This window comes from Pelophylax lessonae (assembly GCF_965119305.1).
Source record: "Pelophylax lessonae genome assembly, chromosome: 2".
Classification (NCBI taxonomy): Eukaryota; Metazoa; Chordata; class Amphibia; order Anura; family Ranidae; genus Pelophylax; species Pelophylax lessonae.
The window spans coordinates 275,954,441-275,973,828 of NC_138769.1; the positions used below are offsets into that span (position 1 = coordinate 275,954,441).

The window sequence follows — 19,388 nt, forward strand, 5'->3', positions numbered from 1 at the left end:
TCTATTCAGCTCCGGACTGTCTGTGTAGCGAGGAGCTGTGAGCTCACGCTGCCATTCACCTCGCTGGCCGGCTCCGCCCCCTTGTTTTTTTATTTTAAAAGGAACCTTTGTTAAAATTTAAAATTTTTATCTAGTATGTTCCTGAGAGAACTGCAATCAACAGCCGGACTTGGTTTCGGACTGGATATCCTAGATCCTTAAGGACAGCAAGCGTGTGCATGTTATAGGCCTGCACTAGGCCTCACCCCGAAAGAACCCCCAATGGAGGGGTGCGGGCCCACGGGTGAAACACCTCGCCGGGGACGCACACGACCTGGTTTAGCCTGAGTCGCAGCATGCCCCTTGGCCGTCAGCACCCCCACCGAGTGGAGTGGTAGTCTGCCTGGAGTATCGCCCACCCGATTGTCGTTGGTATGGGGAGTAGTGTCCCCCCCCCCCCCATAGCTCTTGCGGTCTCGGGCTGAATGTGGGCCCTTCCTTGGGATGGTCGGACTCCCGGATTCCCTTATATTTCCCCAAGCCCCTCTAACAGTCATGGTGGTCTTTTGGCCCCCCTCCCGGGATTAGGTAGGAGCTGGCTTTGCCACTTGCGCCAGTAAAGGGTGAGGATGCGGTTGTTGCTGTTGCTTTGAGAAAGTTCCCTGCCGCCTGGGGGTTAGTAACTGGGGCAGGGATGTCCTTTGGGCTTATTTCTGACACTTGTTTACAAGTTAAAATCTGTTTTTTTTTTTTTGCTGGAAAATTACCCCCAAACATTATATATATATATATATATATATATATATATATATATATATATATATATATATATATATATATATATATAGATATCTATATATATTTTTAGCAGAGACCCTAGACCATAAAATGGAGATCGTTGCAATAATATAGATATATATATATATATAGATATCTATATATATTTTTAGCAGAGACCCTAGACCATAAAATGGAGATCGTTGCAATACTTTGTCACACCGTATTTGCGCAGTGGTCTTCCCAATGCAAATTTTTGGGAAAAATACACTTTTTTGAATTAAACAAGACCGTAAATTTAGCCCAATTTTTTTCTATAATGTGAAAGATAATGTTACGCCAAGTAAATTGATACCTAACATGTCATGCTTTAAAATTGCACACACGTGTGTAATGGCGACAAACTTTGGTGCTTAAAAATTTCCATAGGCGAGGCTTTAAAAAAAATCATGCAGTTCCAGTTGCAACTACAGTACGTCTGCCAGTAATTTGTAATTTATAATTGAAGGCAGTAGTGGATTAATTATTTGAAAACTACAAGTGTGTGAACATACTCTTGAAACCTGCCAGCAATGCATACTAGAAACATCAGCTGCATGCTCTCTAACAGGAAATTCTTCTGTGTATTGAGGGTTTTCCTGGTTGCTTTTTTATGCAATATACTGTGTACAATCAAGACTTGACTAGAATTTGGCCTTAAAGTGATTGTTGTTTTGTTTTTTGTTTTTTTTTTTAATTAAAAATGTTATACTTACCTGCTTTGTTGCAGTGGATTTGCACAGAGCAGCCTGGGTCCCCCTCTTCTTGGGTCCCTCTTTGGCTCTCCTGGCCCCTCCCTCCAGTTGGGTGCCCCCACAGCAAGCTTTCTATGGGGGGTACCCGAGCCACAGATCCGTGTGTCCATTCATACATGGAGCTGTGGCCTGGCCCCGACTACTTTCTATTCTCATTGGCTGACTTTGATTGACAACAGCTGGAGCCAATGGCGCCATGCTGCTGTCTCAGCCAGGAGGAAGGAAGTCCTGAGCGGCTGAGACATTCCTACAACATCGCTGGCGCTAGAGGGACCTCAGTTAAGTGGACCTTATGGGAGCTGCTGTACACAGAAGGCTTTTTATCTTAATGCATAGTATGCATTACTACAAAAAACCACCTGCCTTTGCAACCACTTTAAATACTTTTAAGGGCCAGGTTTCAGTCCTTTCTATTTTTTTCCAAAAACCTGCTATGTTTTGTAAATAAATGTTTATTCATGGTTTTTCTCGGGGGAGCCTACCCTTACAGCACCCTGCCTCCTTGAGATTTAAATTTGGTTCTCTCTGCCTTGCAGATACCATCCTTTGAACCCATCAAGGAACTCTTTGGATGACCTTTGGGGCAATGTGGCCTTCTTAACCACTTTTGGACCGCCCCACCTACATATACTGCAGCAGGGTGGTCCTTCAGAGCGATATCCTCTACTTGTACATCATTTTGATTTACGGGTCTTGGGCGTGCATGCATGCCGCCAACGACTCGTTACCGTGGTGATTGGACACAGCAGGAGCCAATCAACAGTCCGGCAGACCCGATGTTCACCGGCACCTGGCGATCATTCCCGAGAGAGGCAGAATGATAGTCTGCCAATGAAAACGAGGCAGATCGCCGTTCCGTCAGAAACACGGATCTGTCTTCCCACAGTCAAAGCACCCTCCCCACACTGACAGCAAGCACTCCCGGGGACCACATTTAACCCTTTTATCGCTCCTGATAACCCTTTCGCTGCCAGTGTCAGTATAGTGACAGTGCATTTGTATTTTTTTTTTTAGCACAGATCACTGTATTTGTGTCACTGGTCCCCAAAAAGTGTCACTTAAAAATCACTGATCGCCGCCATTACTAGTAAAAAAAAAAAAAAAAAAATTCCATAAATATATCCCATAGTTTGTAGACGCTATAACTTTTGCACAAACCAATCAATATATGCTTATTGGGATTTTTTTTTTTTTTACTTTTAAATTTTCTTTATTGAATGAAGCAACGTCTTAACATTTCAAGGGACATACTATAGGTAGAACAGTAAGGTCAGTATTGGAGTAGGTAATAAAGTGAGTAATGTTCAGACAGAGCAAGCTAGTATGGGTACGTAGTATATTGCTGCCACATCTTGAGGTTGCCCCAGGGCGATGGTTAATATGAAAAAAAGGAAGAAGAAGAAGAAAAAAAAAAAACTGTGTATACAAAAGAGAACCATTCAGAAAGGCTTTGCTAGGAGTGTGGTATCTTATATGAGGAGAATAGAAGTATTGTTGGAACTAAGGGATGTTAATGGTATATCTTGAGTCCCTTAGCCAGGAGGACCACTGGATAAAGATTTTTGGTACCCTTAGATGGGCTTTCGCATGCATATATTCTATTTGCATGTGTTGATTGATTATAGATCTGAGCAGTCGCGAGGTGGGGGCCTGAGTGTTTTCCAGTTGAGGGTAGTAGAGAGCCTTGCAGCTATTAGGATGTGAGTGATTATGGAGTGGTACTGTATATGCCAGTCCTTTTAGCCTCACTCCTAGCAGAGCGAGTTGTGGGGCAATTACAGTATTAGAATCAAAGATGGAGGCAACTAGTACTTTTACATCTGCCCAAAATGGGGTCAGTAGTGGGCAGGACCACCATATATGATCCATAGATCCCTGAAGGTTACAATTCCTCCAGCATAAATTGGACAGCAGAGGGCACAGTCAGGACAGTTTCTCTGGGGTGTAATACTAGAAGTGTGCGATTTTAAGGCCCGATTCCCAGTGAGAGAGACATCTGGAGAATTTTAGGTTGTTTGTTTTATGCCAGTCCTGAGTTTCCGCTGTAAAAGGATGTTTTTGTTCCCAGTGTTCCATGTTTGAGAGTTTTTTAGGAGTAAGGTTTGGGGTAAGTGACTTTTATAGATGGTGGATATCCCATTAGAGGAGCGGGCTGGGTGTTCAATGGTTTATATGAGATCCCGTGGAAGGATAAAATCTGCCCATGAGGAGGTTTGCTGGGCATGCCTAATACACAAGTATTTGTAGAAGTCTCTGTGGCTAATGTTGGCCAAAGGGGAAGAGGTTCCCATCTTCAAATAAGTCTCGACCCATGATTGGATCCCAAGATCACTACATAGGAGATTGAGCACTTCCAGTGGGAGCGATGCAAGGATGGTTTTGGGAATCCCTTGTGATGTATGTAGTACTGAAGTCCAGACTTTGGTGGCCGCGTTGATTGTGTCTAGTTAGGATTTTGGCGGTTTATGATGGAGCCAGGGGGCTGTTAACAGATGTTTAGGTGAGTGACCAATTAGTCTCTTCTATTTGCAATCATAGGTGTTGTTGGGAGGGGACGCACCGCCTTTTAACTTGATCCAGGACAATTGCTTTGTAGCATAGTTTGATCTCTGGGGCCCCTAAGCCTTTCACCTTTTTTGAGGCATATAGTATTGAGCGATGGAGTCTTGGTTGTTTTCCATTCTTCGTGAATGCGTTGATTGATCGTTGGAGGCGATAGAGCTGGTCTTGCAGAAATGTGGAGGGAATGGAGCAAAATAGGTAGAGGAAAATTTTAACCAGGGCTTTTCTCCAGGCCCAAGATGCTTTAATGGAGCGCAGTTGTTGGGATATGTCTTGTAGTTTTCTAGACACTCCATCTAGATTGACTCTTAACTAGGTTTGTCAAGGGAGTTAATAGTTGAATACCCAAGCATGTTAGGGAGGAAGCTGGGGCCCAAGGGAAGCGAGACAAGCCAGTAATTTGTTGTTTCAGGTGTGCATTTAGGCCGACTCCTAACATGGAGGATTTTGAGAAATTAATTTTGTAGAGAGAGGTTTGTCCGAATTTAAGGAGTTCATTAAGAGCCAGTAGTGATTGGATGGGGTTGGTAAGGGCAACTATAACTTTGTCTGTGTACAAGCCTTTCTTGTGGGAAATGTGAGCGATTTGGATACCATCTATACGGGGATGTGACCTAATTGCTTCCGCTAAAGGTTCCATCACTAGCGCAAAAACTAGTGGGAAAGTGGGCATCCATGCCTGGTCCCATTAGTGATGTCAAAGGGCAAGGAGATGATGCCACCTGATTGGACTCTAGTTGAGGGGGAGCTCAATATAAGCTCAGAACAGCTTTGGCAAAGGTACCTTGGAAGCCATATTTTTCCAAGACTCCTGTGAGGTAGAGCCAATGTATTTTATCGAATGCCCTCTCTGTGTCCAGAGATAGAAACAGAGAAGGTGTCTGATGGTGCTCCGCCCATTGGATAAGCTTGATCAATCTCCTGTTGCCTCCAGGAGCTTGTCTTTGGGGCACAAAGCCTACCTGGTCAGGGTGGACCAGGTGTTGACTGTAGGGAGAGGCTGGTAGTGAGTATTTTTGCATATATTTTGATGTCAGTGTTGAGTAGCGATATAGGCCTGTAGTTGGCCGGGTCAGCTTGTGATTTGCCTTCTTTAAGGATTGTGACAATTACAACTTCGAGTTATTCTTTTGGTATTTGGCCTGATCGAGCAAATTGGGAGTATGCTTTACAAAGATGTGGACTAAGAATTGCAGGGAAGGTTTTGTAATACTTGTTGCTGAAGCCATCTGGCCCTGGTGCTTTATATAGTGGTAGGTCAATAGTCAAATTTGTTATCTCTTCTTCAGAGAATGGTTCGTTTAATGCCGTGAGTTGAGTGGTTCGAGGGCAGGCGTATCTGTTTTAGAAAACCATTAATCTGGGATATGTCAGGAGCGGTTTAAGGGTTGGATAGGTTAAGGTTGTTTAACTTGGAGTAGTACTTCCTAAAACATTCTGCAATCTCTTTGGGGTTGCAAACTCTATGGCCCTGAGCATTGTACATAAAGGGGATCCTGGCCATCACCGCTTTGTGTTTAACTTGCTTCGCTAAATGTGCTCCGGATTTGTTACCTTGTGTGTACCACGTGAGTCGTAGTTTTTAATGTGGTGGTCAAACGTAGAATGTAGGTATGTCCAAAGTTCCTTACATAAGGAGCTAGTGCACACTTCATCTGGTTTTTGTTTGTTCAAATCTTCAAGTTGTCTAATTTGTTCTTGGAAGGAATTTATGCTCTCCAACCTTTTTCGCTTCTCTTTGGCGCCCAGCTTAATAAGTAGACCCCTTACACAGGCCTTGTGTGCATTCCAGAGGAGTGAGTCATCGGTGACTAATCCAGGGTTAAGGGAAAAATATGTCTCTATTTCCTCTTTGACCCGTTCTTGGTATTCTGGGTTAGAAAGGATGGCTATGTTTAGCCTCCAAAGGGAACTTCAAGCGAATCTCAGGCCATAGTCAAGTGTGATAGTAACAGGCGTGTGATCTGACCAGGCGATATTATACTATGGTCGCCTGTGAAATGGCTTGGAGGATACCCTTACGTACCAGGAAGAGGTCAATCCTGGAATATGACTTTTGGGCCGCTGAAAAAAATGTGTAATTCCTTTGCAAGCCGTGCAAGCATCGCCAGGGGTCAAAAAAATCTTCAGAGTGTATTAGGGAGGGCATAGCAGAGGAGTGTTTCCTGAGTGGGCTAGAGGAGTCCAAAGACACGTCAGAGGTGTTGTTTAAGTCCCCACACAGGATAATTTGTTCTTTTGGGAAGGGTTGCAGTTTAGACATTGATATGTAAAATTGTTTGTTTTGTATTAGGGTCATAGATATTGGTAGGTAAGGGGATGTTGTTGAAGGTGGCTGAGAGGATTAGGTATCTGCCCATTTTCGTGTGGTGTAGTTGGAATGCTACCGTGGAGCAGACAGCAATCCTGACGCCTTTGATCTTATTTGCGAAAAATGTATTTCTCTATCGCTCATTGACAGACGTAGTCCTCGGTGATTCAACACCCTCGGGTTATGCTGCCCTCTACAGGAGTAGGACTAGACAGGAAAGAAAACGTTCTGGCCACACCCTAGGGGCAGTCCCAGAGGGTATATCCTCTCACTTCCTGCTCTAGCAAATCAGTTTTTTTCTGTCTAGTTAGGAGTAAGGACCTAGATACCTTGCTGGGATCTTCGGTCCTGGCAGGATTTTTTTCTTAGAAAAGATTTTTTAGACAGCTTTTTTTCTCCAGTGTTCCTGTGAGATCTTCAAGCAAGAAAGCTGAACTGGGCGACGGGCTGGATGTTGAGATCCAGTGGTCACCCCAGTTCAGCCTACGAGCGCATGCAGGCCATAGCTCCGCGCTGGGTCGGCCGCGACATAGTCCCACTGGACGGGGACTGACCCTGCGAGTTAAACATCTCGCTGAAACGCCAAAGACCATGAGTCACGGCGTCCGTATTGGTCAACAGCCCTCCTACCTCGGTGGAGAGGGGTACTGTCAGGAGTTGGCGCCCGCCTGGTTCCGGTATGGTGAGTAGTATGTTCCCCCTTTCCCCCTGACGGGTCTTGTGGTGAACGCGGGCCCCTCTCTGTAATGGTAAGGATGGGTTCCCCTCTATCCTATAACATGTCACAGATCCCCCTAATTGAGTGTGATTTTTGTGTACAAGAAGCCAGGAGGCTTGGTTTGGGAGCTGACAATCTAATTGTAAAAATGTGAAAATGATTGTAGTCAGTGGCAGTACTGGAACTTTACTGTGATAGCATAAGGTATCCTACCTGTCAGAAGCCACAGGGCGATGTCTATACATGTATACTGCATTCCAGATCATTCCTCCAGCTAAGCAGATGCCTCCCGACGGCCACGGACCGCATACGGCCCGCCAGGGTCCGGTACCGCCGACCATGCTGACCACCATGAGGGTGAAGGGTTGTGAGGCCGAGATCCTTCTGCAGACATGCCGCTATTCTGTGCAGACCGCCGCCATTGTCTGGTAGATCGCACGAGGCCGCCATTTTGGTGTAGCCTCGTGTCTCCAGCATGGGGCGGCCATGTTTGAGGTGACTCAAACACCTCATGGAGCCAGGGGGAGGCGCCGGCAGGCGTGTTAAGGGGCGGAGCCGCCTCCTTTACCCAGGAAATAGGGCGAAAGACTTCCTGTCTGTAACAAGACAAGCACTGAGCAAGCTGATGAAAACTTCTGTGCATCAGGGATGAGCCTTGGGGTCTCTCTCTCTCTCTCTCTCTCTCTCTCTCTCTCTCCCTCTCTCTCTCTCTCTCTCTCGGGTCCAAAAAGGCAGGTAACACTGAGGGGCGCTGTTGCGACTGGGGGACACAAAAAAAAAAAGTTTTTTACTTTGTCATTTTTTGTCGCTGGCAAGTGTCTTGTATAATCATTGACCCTGCCGCATAGGTATCCCCACCTGATCCCCTCAAGGTGGCCGCAGGACCCTCCAGTACCCCACTTGTTTTTAATGCATTATCGGCAGTTTTGTAGTCTTTGGTATCCCGGGTGGAGGTGGCCTGTCAGGGACGGGGGTCAAGAAGCGACCCCCGCCTACCCCTATTGTTTATCAGATACTTCAGGGGCTGTTGTCTCGGGTAATATCTCCTCAGCAGTGAGGAGCACGTTTCTGCCTCCACCATAGCACAAGAGTGGTGGATGCACTAGTTGTGTCCGTCCGGGAAACCTTTAGTCTTGAGGTTACACCGGCAGAGGTAGCTGAGACTGAGATTCCTTTTTGGTACTTGTTAGCCTACCAAAAGGGCGAAGGATTTTCCTTTACCCAAATGGGGTCGTTTTGAAACGAACCCCTGTTATTTCCAAACGCATGGCTAGGTGCTATCCGTTTGAGGAATTCCTCTTTATAGGATAGACGGTACCACCTGCTGTCTTGCCACAGACTGTTAGGATAAAAGGACCTCGTAACAACGAGGACCTTCCTTTTCTGCTCATAAAGAGTTGTTCGTTCCGCGAGGGCGGGCGATAAGGCGAAACCCTCCAAAGCCCCTTTAGAGGGGTTTCAAAGGGCGCTGGTCGGCTAAACAAAAAGTCCGGCTCAGCCAAGCCTGAAGATACAGCCTGATGCGCCCCTACCCATCTCTGGGGTGGGGGGGGGGGGTGTCTTCACCGGTTTCTGGAGGACACAGGATCGAGTTTCGATCACTTCCACCAGTGCGATTCTTCCCTTCTAACATTGAACGGTTTCAGGGGTTCTATTCTAACCTATTCACAATGCCCAGGAAAGAGGGCAAGGTGCGTCCAAATCTGGACTTGGGAAGAAATAGAGTCCATCCGTACAGTGGTGGCCTCCCTGCATCAGGGGGATTTCCTGGCGTCCATAGACATTTAGGAGGCCTATCTTTATATCCCCATCATCGCAGGACATCAGCGTTTTTTCGCTTTCCCAAAGATCATCCCTGGTTCCCACCAGGAGACTGAACTATCTGGGCCTAAGGTTGGTTACATCCTGGGCAAGAGAGTTTCTCCTTGCGGAGAAACTCCAGAAAGTTCAGTCAACGATTCGGATGTTGCTGTCCGTCAATTGGCTGGGACTGATGGTGGCCTTCTTAGAGGCAGTACCGTATACCCAGTCTCATACACGAATTCTCCTGAAGGAGATTCTTTTTTAATGGAATCAGAATTCCGATTCCCTGGACAATCGGATCCGGTTGAGCGAGCGGACCAGGAAGTCTCCGATGCTCAACCAGGGGAAGTCATTTCTTCCGATAGTATCCAGATTACCAATAAGGGTATCGGAACTGAGAGCGATCAGATTTTGTCTGATTTAATGGATCGAGCAGCTCTAGAGCAGCCCGATTCGGATCCAATCGCATATGGCCTCTTCATCCAGAGGTTTTTCACTAGCTGTCCCTTCATTGGGACATCCCGGATGTGGATCTGTTGGCACCTTGGCTTAACGGGAAGGTGCGGAGGTTTGTAGCTCGCGCCGCGATCCTCTAGCGGACGCAGCAGAAACGCTGATCGCCCCGTGGGGGCAGTATCAGCTACGGCATGCCTTCCATCCTCTCAAGTTGCTGCGGGAACTTCTTCGCAGGATAGAGGTGGAGGGAATTCCAGTTATTCTGGAAATTCCGGACTGACCTCGTCGAGCCTGGTACGCCGATTTGGTGAGGCTAGTCACGGACGCTCCTTGGAGACTTCCTCTCAGGGAGGATTTGCGGTCTCAGGGACCGATCTTCCATCTTGCTTTACAGTCGCTGGCTTAATGGCCTGGCCATTGAGACCCAGGTACTGAAGGACAAGGGAGTGTCAGCTTCAGTTATTCCTACCTCCCAGTTAAAGCAAGGAAAGCGACTTCCAGCACATGGAAGTCTTATATTGCATGGTGTGAATCTATTGGATTTCCCCCACATACCTATTCGGTGACCCGAATTTTGGTCTGTCTGCAACAAGGGGTTGAGCAGAAACTATCCTTGAGCACGATCAAGGGTCAGGTTTTCGGCGTTAGCAATCTTCTTTCAAGACACCTTTGGCTAATCATTCCTTGGTGCGGAATTTCATCCAGGGGGTGCGACATCTGGCTCCCCCAGTGCGCGCACCCTTACCGCCTGGGATCTTAATTTAGTGTGGTCGGTTCTTCAGAAACTTCTCTTTGAAGATATTAGGGAGATTCCCTTGCTTACATTATCCCAGAAGGTGGCCTTCTTGGTGGCCATTACTTCTGCACGCAGGGTGTCAGAACTGGCCGCATTATCTTGTCGTTCTCCATATCTGGTGGTTCATAGGGATAAGGTGGTTCTTCTTCCGAATCCATCCTTCCTTCCTAAAGTGGTTTTCAGAGTTTTTCATCTGAATAAAAGTATTGTGTTACCTTCCCCATGTCCTAAGACTAGCCATCCTTGGGAGTTTGCATTACACTCCTTGGATGGGGTTCAGAAGGATACACTTGACTACTACGAACTTGTTTTCGTAAGACGGACTCACTTTTTGTGATCACAGATAGCCCTTGAAGGGTGTTGCCTGTGTCTGCCGCGACCATATCTACATGGATCAGTCAGACGGTGGTACAGGCTTATTCTATTAAGGGTCGGAATCCTCCGTTCCCTGTTAGGGCGCACTTCACTCGAGCGCTCAGTACTTCTGGGCCTATCGCCATCAGGCGTCAGTGGTCCAGGTATGTAAGGCGGCCACCTGGTCGTCGGTACATACCTTTACAAAATTTTATAAGATTGATGTGATGGCATCGGCGGATGCCTCATTTGGCTGCAAGGTTTTGCAGGCCGCAATTTGAGGAGACCGGTGGTCTACCTCGGGGGTTTTTTTCTGTTGAAAAATTTCTGTTGAGTCTCATCATTGAGGATGAGCATTGTAAACTTCTAGTTGGCACCGGTTGGGCCTTCTAGATTGGATTTGATTTCCATTTTCCCACCCCTCATTTGTGGTACTGCTTTGGGACGTCCCGAGGGTGTTGAATCACCGAGGACTACGTCTGTCAATGAGCGATAGAGAAAAATGGATTTTTGTAAAATCTTACCGTAAAATCCTTTTCTCTTAGCTCATTGACAGACGTAGTACCCGCCCCTCTGTTTTTGAGTTGTGTTGGGTTAAATTCTCTAAACACTGCTTTGTGACATAACTGATTTGCTAGAGCAGGAAGTGAGAGGATATACCCTCTGGGACTGCCCCTAGGGTGTGGCCAGAACGTTTTCTTTCCTGTCTAGTCCTACTCCTGTAGAGGGCAGCATAACCCGAGGGTGTTGAATCACCGAGGACTACGTCTGTCAATGAGCTAAGAGAAAAGGATTTTACGGTAAGATTTTACAGAAATCCATTTTTTACAACAGTTTGTGTTGGCATGTAGTGGCTTTTGAGCTAGCAAAGTGCGTTTCTTGGATGCAAAGTATGTCAGTTCTGTGGGAAATCGCTTTCCTCCAGAGCCTAGAACGTTTGAAGGAGCTTTTCAGGCCCTTCGCGTTGATGGTGGTCAGCTTAATTGGCATGTTGCTTAGGTGTGAGCACAGCTTTTAAGGCTCTGAGAGAGTTTAGGAGAACTGTCCTGTCTAGTACCCAATTGGGAGAAGAGGGGAGTGTACAACAATATTATCCTTACATTATCACAAATATAGAATGTTAAGATAAAGGGGCAACAAAGATAACCATGCTTAAAACCCTAATACTTTAAAGCATTGAACAACTGTAAAACAACAACTATTGTGCTGTGCTTAAGAAGTGTGTCACACTTCTTAACTGAGGGTGAAGGTAGTAAAGTGGTTAACTTAGCTTTCAGGGAGATTAAAACGGGAACAATAGTTCCAAGATAAAAGGTCCGCCAAGCGAGTTTAGAGTCCAGATCTAGGTGAGAGAGGGGCTCTAATTTCTTCTATACTCCTGTGTAAGGAGGAGGCAATGTGCGAGCAATCCTTGCAGCCTTGAGGAGCTGGTCCTTGATGTGGCAATAATGTACCCTCCCCAAGACGTCTCTAGGAACTGTGTCCGGGAGATGTCCTGGTTTTGGGATTCTATGCGCATGATCAATGAGCAAGTCCATGGGTGAAAGTTTGGGAATCAGCTTAAGAAAGAGTTGTTTCAGATATGGAATAAGCTCTTGTGGTTTGACCGCTTCCTGGATATCTCTAACTAATATTATTACAACAGGACCTGTCCTCCTTGCCACTTTCAGCTGCAGTTTACGGATCATTTCAGCCTGCACTTCCTGATTATCTACCACCTCATTGTGGGCTGCTACTATATCTGTGATTTGGTGTTCCACATATTATTTGGAGTTATCCTCCCAGGGTCTCTATTCTGGTGGAAAAGTGGTTAATTGAGGCTCTAAGCTCTTTTTGTAGACCAGTCTGAAGTGATAGCATGGATTTGAGTGCTGCTTCAGAAGCTGGTGCATCAGTGGCAGGGAAGGCAAATGGGGAATCGGCAGCATGATCATCCTGCTCATTAGACTGAGTAGGCAGGGAAGCCCAGTATTGCTTTTTTGCAGAAGGCAGTTTAGCAGGGGAGGAACTGGTGAGGCTGATGCTCTCTTACCTCTTTTAGCCGAGGTGTGGAGGTTTTTTGAGAGGATTCCTCCATATGAGAGTGGATCAGAGGAGGCTTGTGAGGGAGGAGAGCGGATGTGCTCCTCTGCACCATCTTTTGGGGAAGCATGCTGCAGCTTCATGAATAATTCCTTGAGCCATCTGAGACCCAGGGCTTGTGTGTTCTTGCGGGTCCTGTCGCGCTGGCCTCAGGTATTCTTCCCCTCTCTGTAAGGGTATGTTACGGCGGTCTGTTTCGCTGTAAGCCATGTTTTTCTCCCTGGTAAGCGGTGCGGGGTTAAGCAGCCATAACGCTTAGCAGCCAGGACACGCCCCCATTTTTCCTCCCAAAAAACATGTAGCAGAATACATATTGGCCTAAATGGGCCGGCTGTAATTGTTGTTTACCTTTACAACCACTTTAAGTGGAGAGGTAGGTCATGGGTGCAAGACTACCTTTGTCTTTGTGAAGGATCAGCAATGGCTCCTTACAACAGAGAGAGACACTAGTTTAGAGACACGTTGAACATATGTAAAAGAAGGCTACATTGCCCCAATGGTCATCCAAAGAGAGTTCCATGCTGGGTTCAAAGGAAGAAGGCTTCTGCAGGGCAGAGAGAACCAAATTTAAATCTAAAGGAGGCAGGGTGCTGTAAGGGTAGTCTAATCTGAGAAACACCATGAATAAAAGGTTTTTTTTTACAGAACATAGCAGGTTTTTTGAACAAAACAAACAAAATCCAGGAAAACCTGGACGCATCTCAACTTGTCATGATTTGGGCGCTCAGCACTTATTAAATTGAACATTCTGCCAGGATTGCTCTATTTAAAACAAACCCTACCTATATTTCTCCCTACCTCCTTCACCATATACAAGAGCACATATACACAATTTAAATGGAAAAATTCTATACCACGGCTCAAATACACCCCCCCCCCCCCCAAAAAAAAAAATTAAAAGGTGGGGTAGGACTGACAGACCTATATAAATATTACTTAGCCTGTCATTAAGTCCATATTTTGGCCTGGCATGCCCAGGGAAAGGTGTGGGTGAATTTGGAAATTTGGAAAGGGCACTAGCCCACCACTCCTTGCACTTTTTATCCTGGCTTCCTCCTAGACACTTTCTGAAGGGGCTTTCAGCTCCATCCACTTTTTGGATCTACACTATTCTGGGCTCCTGACTGAGATCAGAGGTAATCCTGGTTTCCCCCCAGAATTTCTTGATCCATGGATGGACATATCGCTACATTCTGGCTCACCAGTTCTTCCTTTGTGAAAAAGTTGTTTCCTTGACACATTTAACTTTCATATCCCCCACAATAAGTTTAAAAATAACAGACCAGCAAAGCTTCCCTATGGTCAAGACCTCTTACATCCTTTGAGTTTATAAAAGGGAATATACTAATGTATATGCCCCGCGCCACGTATTATTAAATAAATAATTAATGTGATTGTGCTTTAGTGAATAAATAAATATAAATATATTAAATTGTGTATATTGGTAGCAGCTGCTATAGTAAAAAAACGTGTGTGGGTGAGTAGTCTAAAAAATACTACCTATAGCGCTTGCTCTAAAATAGTGAATAAAAGTGGAAATAGAACTTCAATATATATAGTAGTAATTGCACTTCAGTGAATAAAATATATAAATAAATATAGTGTAAATTATTTAGCAGCTGCTATAGTAAAAAAAGATCATGTATAGGTAAGTAGTCTAAAAGGCTACCTATAGCGCTTGCTTTAAAATAATAAATATATAAATATATAAAACTTCATAAACAAATAACTTGCAGTGTGTTGAATTGATAGTCCATAAAACAATATTGCAAAAAATAGCCAAACTCAAAATTGTAAAATATATTTAAAGATGAGTCCTTAGTGCAAAGAATTCCCAGTGAAAGTTTCAAATAAATGTGCAATAAGGTGGTTCCTCTGTGCAAAACTTCTAGACAAAAGTGCAGGTGCTCAGCGCAATGGTGAATCCTATAACGAAGGTAAGATTCAATCACTCACCAAACGTTGTGGGTCATGTGTGCCTTATAGCACCATGACCTATCAGACTTGTATAGCCTTCCAGGCTAAAGCGATCTCTTTGGCTTGCTTCAGGGCAGGTGAAGTGATAAGGTCCCCCTCTGTCTCCTCTCCCCTCGCCAGGCAAAGATGTTTATAAAAAAAGGAGCTCCAGATAGTGTATTATCGCTCAGTGTTGGAGGCGTCTGCTGCGTGTGTTGTCACCTGTCCCTGCCGATGTCCTTCACATGCCCTGGTCCTCCCAGTCTCCCTCGGGCTCTGATAATCACACCTAGCCGGATCTGATCCTCTGCACGTCCGCAGCTGTCAGGCCACAAGAACCGCTCTGGAGGGTGACCATGGCATGTGAAGGACATCGGCGGGGACAGGTGACAACACACGCAGCAGACGCCTCCAACACTGAGCGATAATACACTATCTGGAGCTCCTTTTTTTTATAGAAGTTTTGCACAGAGGAACCACCTTATTGCACATTTATTTGAAACTTTCACTGGGAATTCTTTGCACTAAGGACTCATCTTTAAATATATTGGACAATTTTGAGTTTGGCTATTTTTTGCAATATTGTTTTATGGAATATCAATTCAACACTCTGCAAATTATTTGTTTATGAAGTTTTATATATTTATTAATTTAAAGCAAGCGCTATAGGTAGCCTTTTAGACTACTTACCTATACATGATCTTTTTTACTTTAGCAGCTGCTAAATAATTTACACTATATTTATTTATATATTTTATTCACTGAAGTGCAATTACTACTATATATATTGAAGTTCTATTTCTACTTTTATAAACTATTTTAGAGCAAGCGCTATAGGTAGCCTTTTTTATCCTTTGAGTTTGTATGCCTAAGAAAGAAAACCCAGCGACATCTGATCTTGGCTATCTATTTGATATTAATGGGGGATCAGCCTGAAAATTCCAACAAAGCATGTAAGACCTAGGAAAGGCAGCTACAGGTCTCCTTTTCCAGATGAGGACTGGGAGATGATTAACAAGTTTGTAACAATTCTCCTGGATCGCCACATTCATGGAGCCTTTATAGACAAAGTTAGAACTAGGTGGTGCCAGACCCCATTTCTTCATAAATGTTACCCAACAGTCTGCAAACTGTGCTGGAGATGTGGTAGGGAGGGAGGCACTATGTTGCACATAGGGTGGAGTTGTGAGTGACTCCTTTCTGGACTGAAGTATTTCATAAATTCACAGCTACCTGGTTCAGTTGGATACACTTCAAACTACCAAGAGATACATGATGGCACCCTGGACCCTTACTCTGGCCCTGGATGACCCTGGATTTAGTGGTCGGGAGGCTGATTGTCCCCTTTAAGCCTTAAGGTCTTTGCCTGCCTTTATCTTTCTCTTTTGTTTATATGTTACTCTCCTCCTGACCTACTCCCCCCTTCTCTGTTCATTTTACTTTTACCCTCTTTTCCTAACCTACTCCCCATCCTTTCCCTTCTTCTCCCCCCCCCCTTTTTTTTTCAGTTTACCTCCCCCCCCCTTTTTTTTTGTTTTGTACTACTTTATACAGTATGCTGGCTACCCTTTATTGTAGATCTCATTCCGTGGTGACACGTTAACCTCCCACCTGAGATATGGCCATGATTCATGACCATCCTGGGATCAGGAGGCTCAACATCTCATGTTACAGGTCAGACAATTTAACTAACTAGATTGAATAATCAATGTCCCTTTATATTGTTTCTAAATCCTGTTTTGCAGATTTGGTTCACAATATTACTTGTTAGGCTACATGTATATTCCCTAACTGTGATATGTCAGATACTCTACTGAAACTGTAATTGTTACCATTTGTTATTAAAAAAAATCCTCCTCCTTGCAAAGGTCATCCTGATTCTAAAATCACAATTGCCAGGTGGATAAGACAGTGAATCTCAAGAGCTTGCCCTCTAAAGCATAAAACATCTCCCCTGGATTGATGGGAGTTTCCTGGGCATTCCAACATCAAGCCTCTGTTGCCCAGCTTTGCAAGGCTGCCATCTGGTCTTTGGTTTATACTGGAAGTTCGATCTGGTGGAAGCCCAAAATTTCTATCCCTTCTCTCCTCAATTCCTATTCCCAATCTGCTAGCTTTACCTCTAGGACAGGGGTTTGCCCTAAAGGCACAAGAAGTGGTAATTCTAGTTTCTGCAGAAAAGTGTTCAAAGGGTTTATTTACTTTTATTTTTTCTCAAGCTGCTGCCTTTTTGATGCTTCTGCTATACTCATAACATCTAACATGAAGGGGGAAATAAAAATGAATGACCAAATGTCCTACTGAGGCTGCAACATATGATGAAGAAAGGATTGATGCAACAACATAGAAAACGTGTTTATTACTGTACTTTCCATATTGTGATGTTTATTCTGTATCTCTTGCACACTTTTATATTTTATGTTTTTACCTTTTGACAATAAACTTTTCTCTCATCCACAGGGCTATCTCCCTGCAAATAAGGACAGACGACATCAAACGCTCCAGAGGAAACGTGCTGAGTATTTTGGTTTTATAGAGCAGTATTATGAGTCCCGTAATGAAGAGCATCATCAAGATACATATCGACAGGTGCAAAATGATTACCTCTAGTTTAATTTTTTTCATTTTTATTACAGCTATTCCTCAAAAGCAAAGCAGTGACAATTCCTGTGGCTGTTTTGCTATGTTTGTCTGGCAGGTGCATTCCAATTGTTAAAGTAATTGAATCCCACTTGGTTAGGGGTTTGTTTTTGGTTGTAAGCAGTGACAGGGAAAAGCAATGATTATCTTTGCTGCTGATCTTCATGAAGGAAAGCAAATTTAGTGCATTTTTTTTACTGCTCTATGTTGTCTAGAAAATAGCACAGGATAATTAACAGTGGACTATCAAGGCACTAGAGTCCTGGTGCCAAAAACGCTGCCTGCCAGCTCTGTGTGTGGCCCACTCTGTATGCAGCCCACCATCCGCCAAGTCTTGGGCTGGATCTCCCACCTGTTGGGCAATTTGCAGATCTGCAGCAGCGTTGCATGCTGGAACATTCCCCTTGTTCCAAAATCTGCCATGAAAACAAATCCAGTACTGTTAGGCAGAATAGGAGCACAGGAGCATGTTATCAGGTAACCACTGGCTGCCAATATTGAGGAGGTTATATTTTACAGCCACTGACCCCCAATGGGGTCAGTGTTGGTAAAAAGACAAAAACAAAACTGCCACTGACGAATGGGGGGATAGAGGGGGGAAGCTTTATAATTCTGCTACTGACTACATATGAGAGGGGGTGAAATACAGCCACGTATCACCCATGTGGAGACCGCTAGTGCAAGGGAGGGTTTAACAGCACAACAGCTGCTGATCACCAATTTGGGGGGCTAGTACAATGCCAAAGTTTGAAGTTATCACTTCAGTCACGGACACCAGTGCTGAGGGTTTCTTGTTTCCCCCACTGACACCTATGCTGTGGGTTATTATTATTATAATTCAGCGCTATTTATAAACGTTACCTTTAATACATAGGATCAATAATAACTAGTGACATTGCTTAAAACAACAAACATAAGTAGGTGAACTTAAAGTGAATGTAAAGTCTTGTTTTTTTTCTATAAAAATAACAAACATGTTATACTTCACTGCTCTGTGCAGTGGTTTAGCACAGGGCAGCCTGATCCTCCTTTTCTCAGGTCCCTGGCCGGTGCTTCTGGCCCCTCCCTCTTGCCGAGTACCCCCACAGCAAGCAGCTTGCAATGGGGGCACCCCAGTCGAGCCGCAGCTCTGTGTATCCATTCAGACACAGCGCCGCGGTTCGGCCCCACCCCTCTCTCTCCTCATTGGCTACGGACTTTGACAGCAGCAGTCGTGAATGGCCGAGGCACTCGTGGACATCGTTGGATCGAGATGGGCCTCGAGTAACATCTGCAGGGGTCTGCAGCACACAGAAAACTTTTTATCTTAATGCATTAAGATAAAAAACCTTCTGCCTTTACAACCACTTTAATATCCTTCAGGGAATGGCTACTTTAAAATACCAATCACCAATGTTTTAAATAAACATTAGAGGGGGGCGGAGCTGGCAACCGGAGCTGATGGACATGTGAGAGATCTGCTCCGCTGCATTGGGTGTATTACAGCCATCTACCACGACTTTACACAGCTCCCTCATGGCCACAATTGATCTCTACCCTGAGGAGAACAATATGAGCAGCATGGGCAAGCGAAAGGAGAGGGAAGGACCTAGGAAATTGACCGAATTTCTCTCTCCAGCCGCAGGCCAAGGGATCCAAGATGGCGCTGGGACTCACTCTCTCTCATCCTCCACTACAGAGGCTAAGCTGCCCAGCTCTCCCTGCAAGAAAGCTGGTGAGTCACACAGTGAACATGATCCCCAGCCATCCTCGGCATCTAACAGCCCTATTTAGCAGAAAAGAAGGATACCAGGGCAGGATGACCCATTATACCCAAATAATGCAGATGGGGAGGAGATTGCGGAGACTGCGGCATACGGTCAACAGCTTGACTCATTCCCCACTAAAGGGCAATCTATCACTGACATAACTGAAAGATATACTCTTAACCTTAAGGGGTGCACTCCAGCAGGACATAACAACATTTATGCGCACAACACAGAGGGATCTGGCTGATATTGGCAATAGAGTTCATTATGTGGAAAATCAGATGGGGGAATTCCCAAGGGCACATAATGAGCTAGTGGACGCTCACTTTGAAGTGGAGGAAGAGCTCAAATCGCTAAAGCTCAAAGTGACAGACCTTGAAGACAGATCATGCAGGTATAATATCAAGTTTAG

The 19,388-nt window shown here is 45.0% G+C and overlaps 1 protein-coding gene across 4 annotated transcripts in view; it reads left to right on the forward strand.

The window, feature by feature from the left end:
- TBC1D22B (TBC1 domain family member 22B) overlaps positions 1-19,388 on the forward strand; it is a 780,346-nt gene that overhangs the window by 275,981 nt on the left and 484,977 nt on the right. For all 4 annotated transcript variants that reach the window (XM_082245406.1, XM_082245407.1, XM_082245409.1 and 1 more), the window contains exon 6: positions 17,049-17,177. In XM_082245406.1, the coding sequence (XP_082101532.1) occupies positions 17,049-17,177 (129 nt within the window). The remainder of the gene's footprint in view (positions 1-17,048; positions 17,178-19,388) is intronic.